Below are 12,457 nucleotides of genomic sequence, written 5' to 3'. Positions count from 1 at the left end.
GCCATAGTCTTCATAGTATAGGTTAGTCCTGCACAAGTTGCAACCCAGCTAGTTGGAGACAACCTGTATGGTGTTCACGTGTATCTTGGGTAGCCACAACAAGCCTTGGGAATGGTGCTGTGTGACAGTGGATGCCGCAATGTGTAAAATACATAGGTTCTTTTCTCCTTTTGCATAGCACTCCTGTTAAGCTGCTCTTTAAATATTGTGGCCTACAATGCAATAAAATTTGATGTGGTTTTTTTTTGTGTGAATAGAGGTTGGAGACCTTAGGGAGCTGCAGACGCTGGACATCTCAACCAATCATTTGATAACTTTGCCTGAAAAGCTGCATATGTGCCTCTCTCTTCAGTACCTAACTGCTGACCGGAACCATCTGTGGTATGTCCCTCGCCATCTCTGCCAACTTCCTAATCTTAATGAATTGTCAATGGCTGGAAACCGCCTTGCGTTCTTACCACTTGGTGAGTGATTCTGTCTTTCTCTCCCGCACCCCTCATTAAGCTATGGAATTTGCTTCCACAAGATCTAGTGATGGCCACCAACCTAGATGGCTTTCAAAAAGGGTTAAACAAATTCACGAAGGACTTGCCGATCGAAAGGTCGGCGGTTCGAATCCCTGCGGCGGGGTGCGCTCCCGCTGCTCGGTCCCAGCGCCTGCCAACCTAGCAGTTCGAAAGCACCTCCGGGTGCAAGTAGATAAATAGGGACCGCTTACCAGCGGGAAGGTAAACGGCGTTTCCGTGTGCGGCTCTGGCTCGCCAGAGCAGCGATGTCACGCTGGCCACGTGACCCGGAAGTGTCTCCGGACAGCGCTGGCCCCTGGCCTCTTAAGTGAGATGGGCGCACAACGCCAGAGTCTGTCAAGACTGGCCCGTACGGGCAGGGGTACCTTTACCTTTACCTTACCACCACTGTCGGGGGGACGCGGGTGGCGCTGTGGTCTAAACCACTGAGCCTAGGGCTTGCCGATCGGAAGGTTGGCGGTTCAAATCCCTGCAACGGGGTGAGCTCCCATTGCTCAGTTCCAACTCCTGCCCACTTAGCTGTTCAAAAGCACGTCAAAGTGCAAGTAGATAAATAGGTACCGCTCCGGCGGGAAGGTAAACGGCATTTCCGTGCGCTGCGCTAGTTTTGCCAGAAGTGGCTTAGTCATGCTGGCCATATGACCCGGAAAAACTGTCTGCGGACAACCCTAGCTCCCTCGGCCAGTAAAGTGAGATGAGCACCGCAACCCCAGAGTCGTTTGCGACTGGACTTAACTATCAGGCGTCCTTTACTTTTACCTTTTTACCACCACTGTCTGAAGCGGTGTCCTTCTGAGTTCCAGTTGCTGGAAATCAAAGGAAGGGAGAGTGCTGCTGTACCCAGGTTCTGTTTTCAGGCTTCCCGTAGGCATCTGGTGAGCCACTGTGAGAACTGGATGCTGTACTAAATGGGACGCTGATCTGTTGCAGCGGGCTCCTGTTATGGTATCTTTCCGTCTTAAAACTAAATTATGTCAAGAACATTACATAACAGTACATACAGTAATAGATTAATATTGTGATAAAGGAAAATCAGAAAAGACAGGGAAAGATAAATACATCCCCTAAGTTGTACACTTTATCATGCCAGGTTAAAATTCCCATTCTTTTGTATTCGAAACTCCAAGGGCATCTGATGCATAATTGACCATAGGCCTTTAAGCTGAGCTTTGATGAACTGTTGGCTTAGCCAAAGTTAATAGTTCCCATCCAGTCTTCGCTGGGTTATTTTACTTTCTTAGGGGTGATTTGTGAAGTGAGGTTAAGAAATACAACTATTTTTGTTGTTGTTACTGTTAAATATATAAAATGAGGAGATATACCTTATTATTTAATCAACTGGCCAAGAATGCCACTTTTTCACTCTAGGATAACATCATTGTTCCAATATTTACTTCTAAATCCCTGTTTGCAACAACATTAATCTATAGTGTTCCAACTCGAGTCCTCTTGCGTAGTTGAGGTGACTGAAACTTAATTGTTGTTGTGATTGAAATTGTTTTCTTTCCATGGAAAACAGGAGTATGATTTTGTACCTGTTAAAAAACCACACATGTATTGCAGTGACAGAGGCATCATTAAGATGTCCTTTAAAAATCCTGTCCTAGAAAGCCCCATTTTTGAATTTTGAATGACTACTGAAGCCTTGAGCTTTCTCTGAAGAGACTACTTATGTCAGAAAATAATTACAGACTGTGGCCTTAGGTTTAAGGGATATGCATATGTAAAATGCTGTCTAGTCTGGTGAATGAAGTTTATGAAAGCCTTCCTTTTTTGCTGCTTTGTAGGAAAGATTTCTTCACAGAGGGCTTTAGCCATAGTTTGGTTTAAATGGTCACAGATACACACACAAGTTGTCTTAGTGCATGTTTGCCGTCCTAGATTTCATGTTCCACAGGCTGGTTGCAATTATGTCTACTGAATACATTAAAAAAAACAACCCACATACTAACAAGGAAAAAAAGATGCTATAAAATTAGGTTTGGTGGTTTCTGGATTTGTAATAATGTTCTGATTGAGTTGAATAAATGAATTCATCTATTTAGACTGGCAAAATTATACGTTACAACCACTCCATTTATTAGTTTAACTGTTGATAGCATCTCTTGATATATAGAAATGTCTTTAGAAATAGCTTTATAATGAGTCTGTATTTGACAAGCCTGTTTTAATTCTGAATAGACCTTTGCATGTTAATGTACCCATGTTGAAAATACATCAGCTGGTAATAAACTGGAGGCAGGTGGTAAATGAAGGCAGTTTGAGAGTAAGATATATGCCCACGGTATGTGTAGTTGTCATACTTTCTTCATCTGGTAAACAACTTCTCTTTGTTGTTGCCAGAGATGGCAGTGGGACGAGAGAGACAGAATGTGGGTCTATGCATATACACTGTGGGATGTGAAGCCACTTTCAACACCTTTAAAAACATTTTTTGGTCTTCAGCTGTAGTTGGCGCCCGACAGTATTTTGCAGATACCATATTGAAACTGTAATTTAACGTAACATGCAAACTGGATCAAACTATACATGCTACTCAAAAGGCCCACTTGCTCTCCCACAATCCTTTCTTCAGCCCACTGGGGAGGAAACAAAGCAGAGACTGCCTTCCCATTTTCCTCCAATAAACTCTGATTGTAAGCCAAGGGGTTGGGGGGAATGGCTTACCATTATTGTTTGTTAGGGAACAAACCATAAGTGCCAGTTCACATGTACAGTGGTACCTCGGGTTACATACGCTTCAGGTTACATACGCTTCAGGTTACAGACTCCGCTAACCCAGAAATATTACCTCGGGTTAAGAACTTTGCTTCAGGATGAGAACAGAAATCGTGATCCGGCGGCGCGGCAGCAGCGGGAGGCCCCATTAGTTAAAGTGGTGCTTCAGGTAAAGAACAGTTTCAGTTTAAGAACGGACCTGCGGAACGAATTAAGTACTTAACCCGAGGTACCACTGTAATGGTAAGCCAGCTCTGGTTTCTTTCCTCCCCAACCTACAGAAGAAAGAAGTGGGGAGGAGTACTTCAGGGACTTATCATGCACTAACGCATTGCTTATTTGTTTTAAACCATAGTTTAGCTTAAACCGTGGTTCAGAGCGCCGTGTGGACAAGGCTATTGTCTGAGAAAACATTAATCACTTAACCATTTTAGATCCCATCCATGGGAGGTGGGCTGGAGAGGAGGCGAGCTGGCAAATATGATTTTGGGCTTTAGTCAGCAAGGCCTTCCAGAAGATGTAGACGCCTATGTAAAGTTTTAGCTCTGCTGTTTTATTATATGGTTATATTTGCTCGATATTTTGTTTTTATTGTACTTTAGTATTTTATATTGCAAGCCAATGTATAAGTACAGTAAGGTAAACGTAAAGGGACCCCTGACCATTAGGTCCAGTCATGACTGACTCTGGGGTTGCGGCGCTCATCTCGCTTTATTGGCCGAGGGAGCCGGCATACAGCTTCCGGGTCATGTGGCCAGCATGACTAAGCCGCTTCTGGCGAACCAGAGTAGCGCATGGAAACGCCGTTTACCTTCCTGCCGAAGCGGTACCTATTTATCTACTTGCACTTTGACGTGCTTTCGAACTGCTAGTTTGGCAGAAGCTGGGACTGAGCAACGGGAGCTCACCCCGTCGCGGGGATTCGAACCACTGACCTTCTGATCGGCAAGCCCTAGCCTCTGTGGTTTAACCCACAGCGCCACCCGCGTCCCTATAAGTACAGTAGTAGTTACCTATTGGGGTACGCAGGTGGTGCTGTGGTCTAAACCACTGAGCCTCTTGGGCTTGCTGATCGGAAGGTTGGTGGTTCAAATCCCCGCAACGGGGTGAGCTCCCGTTGCTCGGTCCCAGTTTCTTCCAACCTAGCAATTCGAAAGCACGCCAAAAAGTGCAAGTAGATAAATAGATACCGCTCCAGTGGGAAGGTAAACGGCGTTACGTGCACTGCTCTAGTTTCGCCAGAAGCAGCTTAGCCATGCTGGCCACATGACCCAGTTGTCTGCGGACAAACGTCAGCTCCCTTGGCCTGTAAAGCGAGATGAGTGCCACAACCCCAGAGTCGTCTGCAACTGGACTTGACTGTCAGGGGTCCTTTACCTTTTTAGTTACCTATTATAACTGAAACCCTACGTGTGTGTGTGTGTGCGCGCGCGCACAGACATTTATTGAGGATTTGCGTACCCATAGTGTTAAACAACTGGGTCTCGTTCTTCTAAGTGTGGTAGACAGAGGGGTTTATTGTCCCCTCTTTTCCCTGCTTCCTTTCACTGTAGGGTTAATGAACATCAGTGCAGGCACATAAGACCTTTTGTTCCATCTTCAGCCATGTGGAATGCATATGCCAGTGCCTTGAGGTTAAAAGGGGGGAGGTGATTTCTTGAATTGGGGTTTGTTCAGGACTCTTACCATTTGGTCAGTTCTAATAGAAAGGCTTTGATCTTGTACTCTGGTAGGAAGAAAGTGGAAATGTTTTAGACAAGCTACAGTGCTTAAAGCCACATGAAAACTTTCTTTGTAGCTTCAGACGGGCAGCTTCCTTAATCTGTGAAGCTCAGAAGGAATGTGTTTGGCAAAGAACGTTTTGCAATATTTATTATGTTATCTGATGCTTAAAACTTAATGGCAACAGAGGGTGGGCAGACCCACTTACAGGAGCAACTACTAAGCATTTAGAAAATCTTTTGTGGTTTGGCTTGGTATTGCTTTTAGTCTTTTTGAGAAGTTCAGGATGAAAAGTAGCAAGTACTAATGCAACAAGTGCATTGATTTTTGTGTGTATGTTATGCAAGCTTCTAAGCTGTATGAGGACTGGTTCCTGAAAAGTCTTCAGCATTGCAAGGGGTTAGACTAGATGACCCTTTCCAACTCTGCGAATTCTGTGATTCTCAGTGGAAAAGAAATTAGGGTTATTCTACAGGTCTCAGAAATGACTCTTGTTCTTATCAATTCATTTGAAAGATTTCTAGTCCGCCTTTCAGCCAAAGTTTCCAAGGCAGCATCTGAAACAAAACAAAAAAACAATTTAAAATGCAATGATTAATACCAAAATTAAAATCACAGCACCATTGAAAACAACAGCTGAAACCAGACATACAAGCAACAAGAAACCAAAACCAATAATGAAAAAAAACCCATGTACTTAAAACCGCAGAAGAATAAGAAGTTTTCACCATGTGTCACACAGACAAACTTAGGGAGAGCTCTTCAAAACTACCAGTCAAAGGACCCTGTCTCTGGTTATTACCCACTGCAGTCAGGATGCAATAGCACCTGGAGCAGGGAATCTGAGGTACAGTATAGCTTAATAAATAGGCAAGTATTTTGGGAGCAGGTAGGATTAAGCCAGGCTTCCTCAACCTCGGCCCTCCAGATGTTTTTGGCCTACAACTCCCATGATCCCTACCTAGCAGGACCAGTGGTCAGGGATATTGGGAATTGTAGTCTCAAAACATCTGGAGAGCCGAGGTTGAGGAAGCCTCTGTTAAACAGTATAGGGCTTTGTGGATCAGCACCAGCACCTGTTTTTTAAAATAACAATGAGAATTCTCTAAGCAGATGGTGACATTCAGTAATCTCATTACCATATTTTGAATGAACAACTTTAAATTTCTGGGTAGTTTAAGCGCAACCTTACACACAACAAGAAACGCACAGATAATCCTATTTCTGGTCTATTTTCTCTCATTTCTGCATTGATCTGAGATTTCAAAAGGCGTATGAATCATTTGTATTTCTAAATACAGATTGAAATGCATACTTAAAGTACATATTTTATCCCAAAAAAGTATTTAAATACTACTTTTGTTTTGCATTTTGGTAAACAATAAATTACCAAATTTGTATCACAGAATTTAGAGAAGTATGAAATCCAAAGAATAATCATGCTCCATTCAGTATATTTGCAGAATAGGTGCAAATTTCATCAGTTTGTTATAAAATGGGGAGACCCAGGTTTGTTGGGAGGATAAAATGGGAAGGGAACAGAATGCTGCCAGACCTCCTTGGTGGAAAGCCAAAATAAAAATGGTGTGAAAATGCAGTAAATGATTAAAATAAGGCTAGTTTGTCCTGAAAAAAAATGAATGATGATGTGAACAGACCCAGCATAATACACTTTTCAAACCCAGCTTTTGGAGGGGGAAGATGTAACATAAAACTCTTTCCTTGCATAATTTGGCACAAGAGTCTTGCCCTAGGTATACATCTCCTGGCACTGTCCAATCTTGACTACTGCAATGTGCTGCAGGGCTGGAGGAGGATTTTGTGGTCCACAACTCTCTAAATGGTACACCTCACCTAAACTCGTAATGAACATCCATAGTTCCTTATTCCCCAGTGGCTTATGGGCCAGGTCAGAATGGGTGAAAGGAAGTTGGTGGGCTGAAGAGGAATGGTTCCTTAAAGATTTGGTTTTTACATCAAAACTCTGCACCCTAGAAAAGGCTTTTTTGTGTGTGTCCATTACGGGGGAGGGGGAGCGGGGGAGCTTTATTTCCTTGTAAAGAATGTAGCAGCTCAGATTGCAAAAGGATACTGTGTGTGCATGTGTAGTATATACCTGCACACTTGCACAGAGTACTTTTTTTCTTTACTAGTAACATCGTTGTTTGTCTTGGAGTCAAATAATCTTTGAGAGAGAGACTTGGCAACCCCTTTAAAAGGATCACTTAAGAAAATTGGAGCTCCTTTGCATCCTTTTACCTCCACCAATTCATAAGACTCCTATACTATAATGTATTGAGAGTGAGTGTGTGCTTCATTTGCTTCCCAGAGAAGAAATAGGAACAGGGGATTGACTTGAGGGTGAATTTACACTGGAGAATTCTCGCCTTGCTTTGCAGCAAATTTCATCTATTTTCCTAATAAGAGAGTTTTTTAGTCAACCGCCATGGATATGAGTGTTCATTGACGCAGAACCAAATAATGTGTCTTTAACTATTTTGGATATCTCTGCCAGGGTTGTGATTCCTTCATTTTCTTTTCCTTTTAAATCCAGATTTGGGTCGTTCTCGAGAACTTCAGTATGTTTATGTGGATAACAATGTTCACCTGAAGGGACTTCCCTCGTACCTCTATAATAAAGTCATTGGCTGCAGTGGGTAAGTATATGAATTAAGTTTTTGTGTAGCCTCTTATCTTCTGAAGCTTCCCATAACAAGTACAGGCTGTCTCTTTCAAGTTAAACTTTACTCTGGGTGATTTTTATTCATCACATCACATTACTTTGAAGAGATTACTTTGACTGCCAGTACCCTCCAATTGTGCTAAATCTCCTACATTAATTTGCTGAATATCCAATACTTACAGTGCTAAGCCCCTGACTGGTTGTCTGTCGTGTTTCTTGATGTTTTAGGACATTTGGGGTGATAGCGTTCAACATGAAGCATGGTGCCAACAGAATAAAAGTATTGACTCAAAAATTTTCTAAATATTTCTATGACTCTGCTCTGTCAGTGTATTTTGATGCATAGTGTTCTGTGGGTTTTTCAGTACCAAATACCTCAAAAGTATAATGTGGACCAGACTTTCTTTCTACCTGTATTTTGCTTTTTAGAAAAACCACAACCCTATTCATGTACTGTGGGGTAGTGTGTTGAATCTTTTTATACTTGCTTTTCATATTAAGGCGGTAATTTTGTGGCAAAACGTATTCCCTTAGCAAACAGGATAGCATGCCTCTGTTTAATTTGGATTCATTTGTGCTTTAAAAAGCATCTCTCTGTGTGCTTTAGGCACCCTTGGCAAAACTTGAAAAGATGTACATTAAAGAAAATGGTCGTTGCAGGTATAACCCGCTGTTTGTCTCAGTTGCCTTCTGTCAGGTGGTTATGTAAATTGATCTATATGGATACTGTACACTTTTCTTATGCTGGATAAAAAAAGCATATATCTGGCAAAAGAGGTAGATGCTGAGAAATAGCAGCCACAGAGGTGAACATGTAGCCTTCTTGGAACAATTTTGTAGTGATACGTGAAAGGGTGAGCTGGACATTTTCTTCATTAATGACTGCCAAATATATTTACTGTCTATGTAGTAGAGATAGCAAAATTTGAAACAAGGCGTTGCTTCTTTCACTTTTTGTCTCTGAATCCTGAAGATAAATGCATACCATTGCTTGCTAATGCCAAGCAGCACCTTTGAAGACAGAATTAACTATGTTGTATTAAGTAATATCATTGGCATGTAAATCTTGCAGCCAACTTGCTGGAAATTGCTAATGTGCAGCTGGTGTCAACCTAGAGGGTTCATATTTCTTTCATGTTCCATCCTGAGGCCACATTATAATATATCCTTATGATTTATCCTTGCCTGATACAGGGAATGGCTTACTGAAGGTTCCTAGTGAGCTTCATGGCTAAGCAGGGATCTTAACAGTCTAACTTAAAAGCCTTCCTTTCAAGAACATGGAACCAGCGCTTGGCTTCTCCACTCCTCATATTCTCCGCTTCATTCTTTTTGAGTCACTTGGCAAAATGCACCAAACTCCAGAAAATCCACATTTGGGCATGTTGTTCTCTCTTTCCTGTTCACATACTGACCTTCGCTCTTCACTATGATCTCTTTGAACTAATTTCCTTGAGTACATTGCCACTTCTGCTTTAAATCATTTGTGACCCTAGAGTTGCATAGTGTTCATCATAGCCTTCTGGGTAAGCCATCACACTAGTACAGTTTGAAGAAAGCTTTGTGTGCAACTGTCTTGGCATCTGTTGAGGCTAATGAAATATGATGAACTCAAGTTGGGACTGTCACACTGGAAAGTCTTAGCATGCTTTGTTGTAAACACAGAAGCGTGTCTTGTCTGTGGAGACGCTGTAGTCCCATTCTTGAAGCATGATGCTTTGTAGTCTTCATGCATGTGAGAAACCTGAAAGCTGGGTCTCCTTCCCTATAATACAGTAAGTTCTCCTCCTTTCCTGAGATGTAGGTGCAGACATTTCTTGTCTCATGCTCTCATTTTTTTGTGGAGCCCAGGAAACGTTTTCTTAAGGGAAGCTCTGTAGGGAGAAGAAAATCCTGCACAACTATGTGGTATTGCAGTAATGCTTTAATAGCTCTAAGGTAGTTAGTTTTATTCAGCCTGACAGGTGGGAAATCAACGATCACTCTAAAGTGATTGATTCTAAACACAGAGACCTCTGATGGTCAGGTGAAACAAACACATGTTTATCTTTGGAATTGTATTGTACTAGGAAAGCTTGAGTTACACTGGTATTCAGAATTTGGCAAGGAAAGACCACTTTGCACATTTATGTCCTTAAGATGTACACAGGCGCTAGCTAAGAATGCCAATGGTAACTACGAAAGCACAGCTTTGAAAACAGCGTATTAATGAGATATGTTCTTGGGGTGTCGGAAGTACCTGGTTCCTTGTATGAAGGTACACACAATAAATTTTTGAAATTTCCCTCCAACGAGATCATCATGACAGATGTGCATTGTTTGTGTTGTTGGGATTTGGTTTTTGCTTATACCAACATGAAGCAATGTTCTCCTGACCTCACTTCAATAACTTAATGTGGGATCTTGTTCAGTTATTGATGCAGAGGATATGCATCCCATTGGGATCATATCTTGTTTAAAAACTAATTAAAACAATTCATTTCTGTGCAATTATTAGTAAAATAATAATAATGTATGAATAGTACTAATAGTAATTAAAAACACCATCACTTCACATTACAGATACAGTAACCATCAGTGCATGGATCTTAAGTTAAACATATGCATTAATACATGTCTTCCAGATGTCATAATAGATGTATGAACAGGAACTAGACATCTATATGAAATATGTTCATACATAATCATGGCAGTGAGGTCCTCAAACCATTTCATAATAGATAGTGTGTATTTATCCTTCCAGGCTTGAAGTATAAGTCTCTTAGCAACCATAAGGGCTCAGAAGGTCCATTTTTGTCCTTCCACTAATCCCTGTGCTACAGGAATATAATTTGAAAGTACATGAACATCTGCAAATATCAGGGATTTCACCAGTACAAAATTGATGTGTATAACAACTTCAGACCAAAAAAGAATATTATCACTGAAGAAACTCACACCACGCGCTTCAATAAGGCATTCACAGCAATACACTTGCCAACATCTATCTCTATTGAACAATTACTTCCTATACATACGTGGAATCCAATATAATCAAAATATTTATTTTTGTTGGATCATTCTTCTCTGACTTAATGCACAGACAGGCTGAAACGGGGTGGCGCACTTTCAAGTATCAAGTATCTTTAGAAGGCTTGGGTAGGATTTTTCATGATATTTTACTCCTTTTAAACAGCTTTCCCCTTTCCTCAAATATTTTTCCAGCTGTGGTTCTCCTGTTCAGAAGTCAGAGGTGAAGCTTCTTACCTTTTCATCAGGACAGTTGACAGTTTTCCTCCCAGCAGAGGTGAAGTCAATTGGGTCAGAGTCGGACCGCGTTCTGCCCTTGCAAGAGATGGCCATGCGGATGCTGTATAACACATACTGCAGGTTTTTAAAAGGTAGCTGAACGGTGATTGCATTCTTGCAACATTAATGTTTATCAAGCACCTAAATATCTAGACTGTGTAGTGAAACAACTAGAAATGGACATCATATTTCTTTGTGCCCTCACTGTCTAAGCAATTGGGGTGCATAAAAAAGTAAGGACAGAAGGGAAGGGAAAATTAAAACCAATGAGATGTCAGCCCCATAATGATGAGTAGTTAAATGTATGTAGATGGGAGAGGTGCGAAATGAATTGGGAAAAGCATAAGAGAGTAGTTGTGTTTTGAGAACTTTTTTGAAAGCTTGTAGATGGGAGAAGTGTGAATACTAAGGGAGAAAATTCATTTCCAAGGAACAGAGATGGAAAAAGGACTAAAAGATGGTGTTTCATGAGCATATTGAAACTGCTGGAAGCAAAAGGAGGAGTATAAAGAGTTGGGTAGCTATGAAGTGTCTCGGACACTTGTAAATTAAACAGAGAAGCTTACAGTGAGAAGGAGAAGCTTATGGTAAGCACAGTACTTGAAGCATGTAGACTTCCAGTGTGCTGTGAAATTTGACTCAGGTTCTCAAAACACCAAATCAAATGGCTTCCCGAGCTACATTTGCAATAAGAACGAGAGGCCCAAAAAGACAGCCAAGTGTTAGCTAAAAGGCATTTAGGAGTCTTTTCTTGCACAGAGCGTAGAAAAGGCCAGAGTCTTTTCGCAGTCCGCAGCAGAGAAGCAACTGTCTTTTAATGGGAGAGTAGAGAAGCAGAAATAATAATATTCCTGCGGCAAGAGGCAATGCATCATCCAACAATGCAGCTCCTTCTCAGGCAGCCAGCTCCAGAGCTGGCAGGCTCGTTAAGCATGAGGCAGAAAGAAGCGCTTGCAGCCCGTTGGCCATTGCAATGCAACGTGACAGCTGAGCTGCTTTAGTTCTGCCCCAGTTCAGGCTCTTTGTTGAAAACTGGCCCATGGCTTGTCTGCATTTTGCATCATGCTGCCACATGGGGCTTCAGGTCCTAACAGGAACTTGAATGTCAAGCTATATCTCAAAAGGCCTTGGGAGCTAATGATCTCTTACTTTGGGAAGTAGGGAGGCTGGAAAAACATAATTAGGATGAATATGAATGAGCAGATGAGCCCAGTTGCCAAGAAAATGGTGCAAAGTTAAAAGCCAGCATTTTGCTACCCCAACCATACCTCTTTGACGCAGTTATTTTTATTTAGGCCAGCAATGGAATGTTGGCCCAGAACTATGCACCATATTGCAGCTAATCAATGGGAGGAGGTATAGTGACTAGCAATAGTGCACTTGAGATCTTTCCCTTTATATAGCTAAAATCACTGTTACTGCTTGATAATAGGTTTTATTATCATTTCGGTAGTATTTCAAGCTTTTGAGTTGCAAGTCTAGAAGTCTAATGTTGAAGGGGCAGATTGCCAGGCCCTGT

General features: G+C 41.7%; 1 protein-coding gene across 7 annotated transcripts in view; it reads left to right on the top strand.

The window, feature by feature from the left end:
• Nucleotides 1-12,457, top strand: part of LRRC28 (leucine rich repeat containing 28) — a 53,989-nt gene that overhangs the window by 32,371 nt on the left and 9,161 nt on the right. For 6 of the 7 annotated variants that reach the window (XM_079954361.1, XM_079954359.1, XM_079954360.1 and 3 more), the window contains 3 exons: nt 258-464; nt 7,522-7,624; nt 10,855-11,030. In XM_079954361.1, the coding sequence (XP_079810487.1) occupies nt 258-464; nt 7,522-7,624; nt 10,855-11,030 (486 nt within the window). The remainder of the gene's footprint in view (nt 1-257; nt 465-7,521; nt 7,625-10,854; nt 11,031-12,457) is intronic. The other variant, XM_079954362.1, reaches the window with a different exon arrangement.

The sequence above is a fragment of the Podarcis cretensis genome (genome assembly GCF_951804945.1).
Source record: "Podarcis cretensis genome assembly, chromosome: 14".
Lineage (NCBI taxonomy): Eukaryota > Metazoa > Chordata > Lepidosauria > Squamata > Lacertidae > Podarcis > Podarcis cretensis.
Note: the sequence above shows the minus strand (reverse complement) of the source record. Positions and strands in the feature narration are given on the sequence as shown.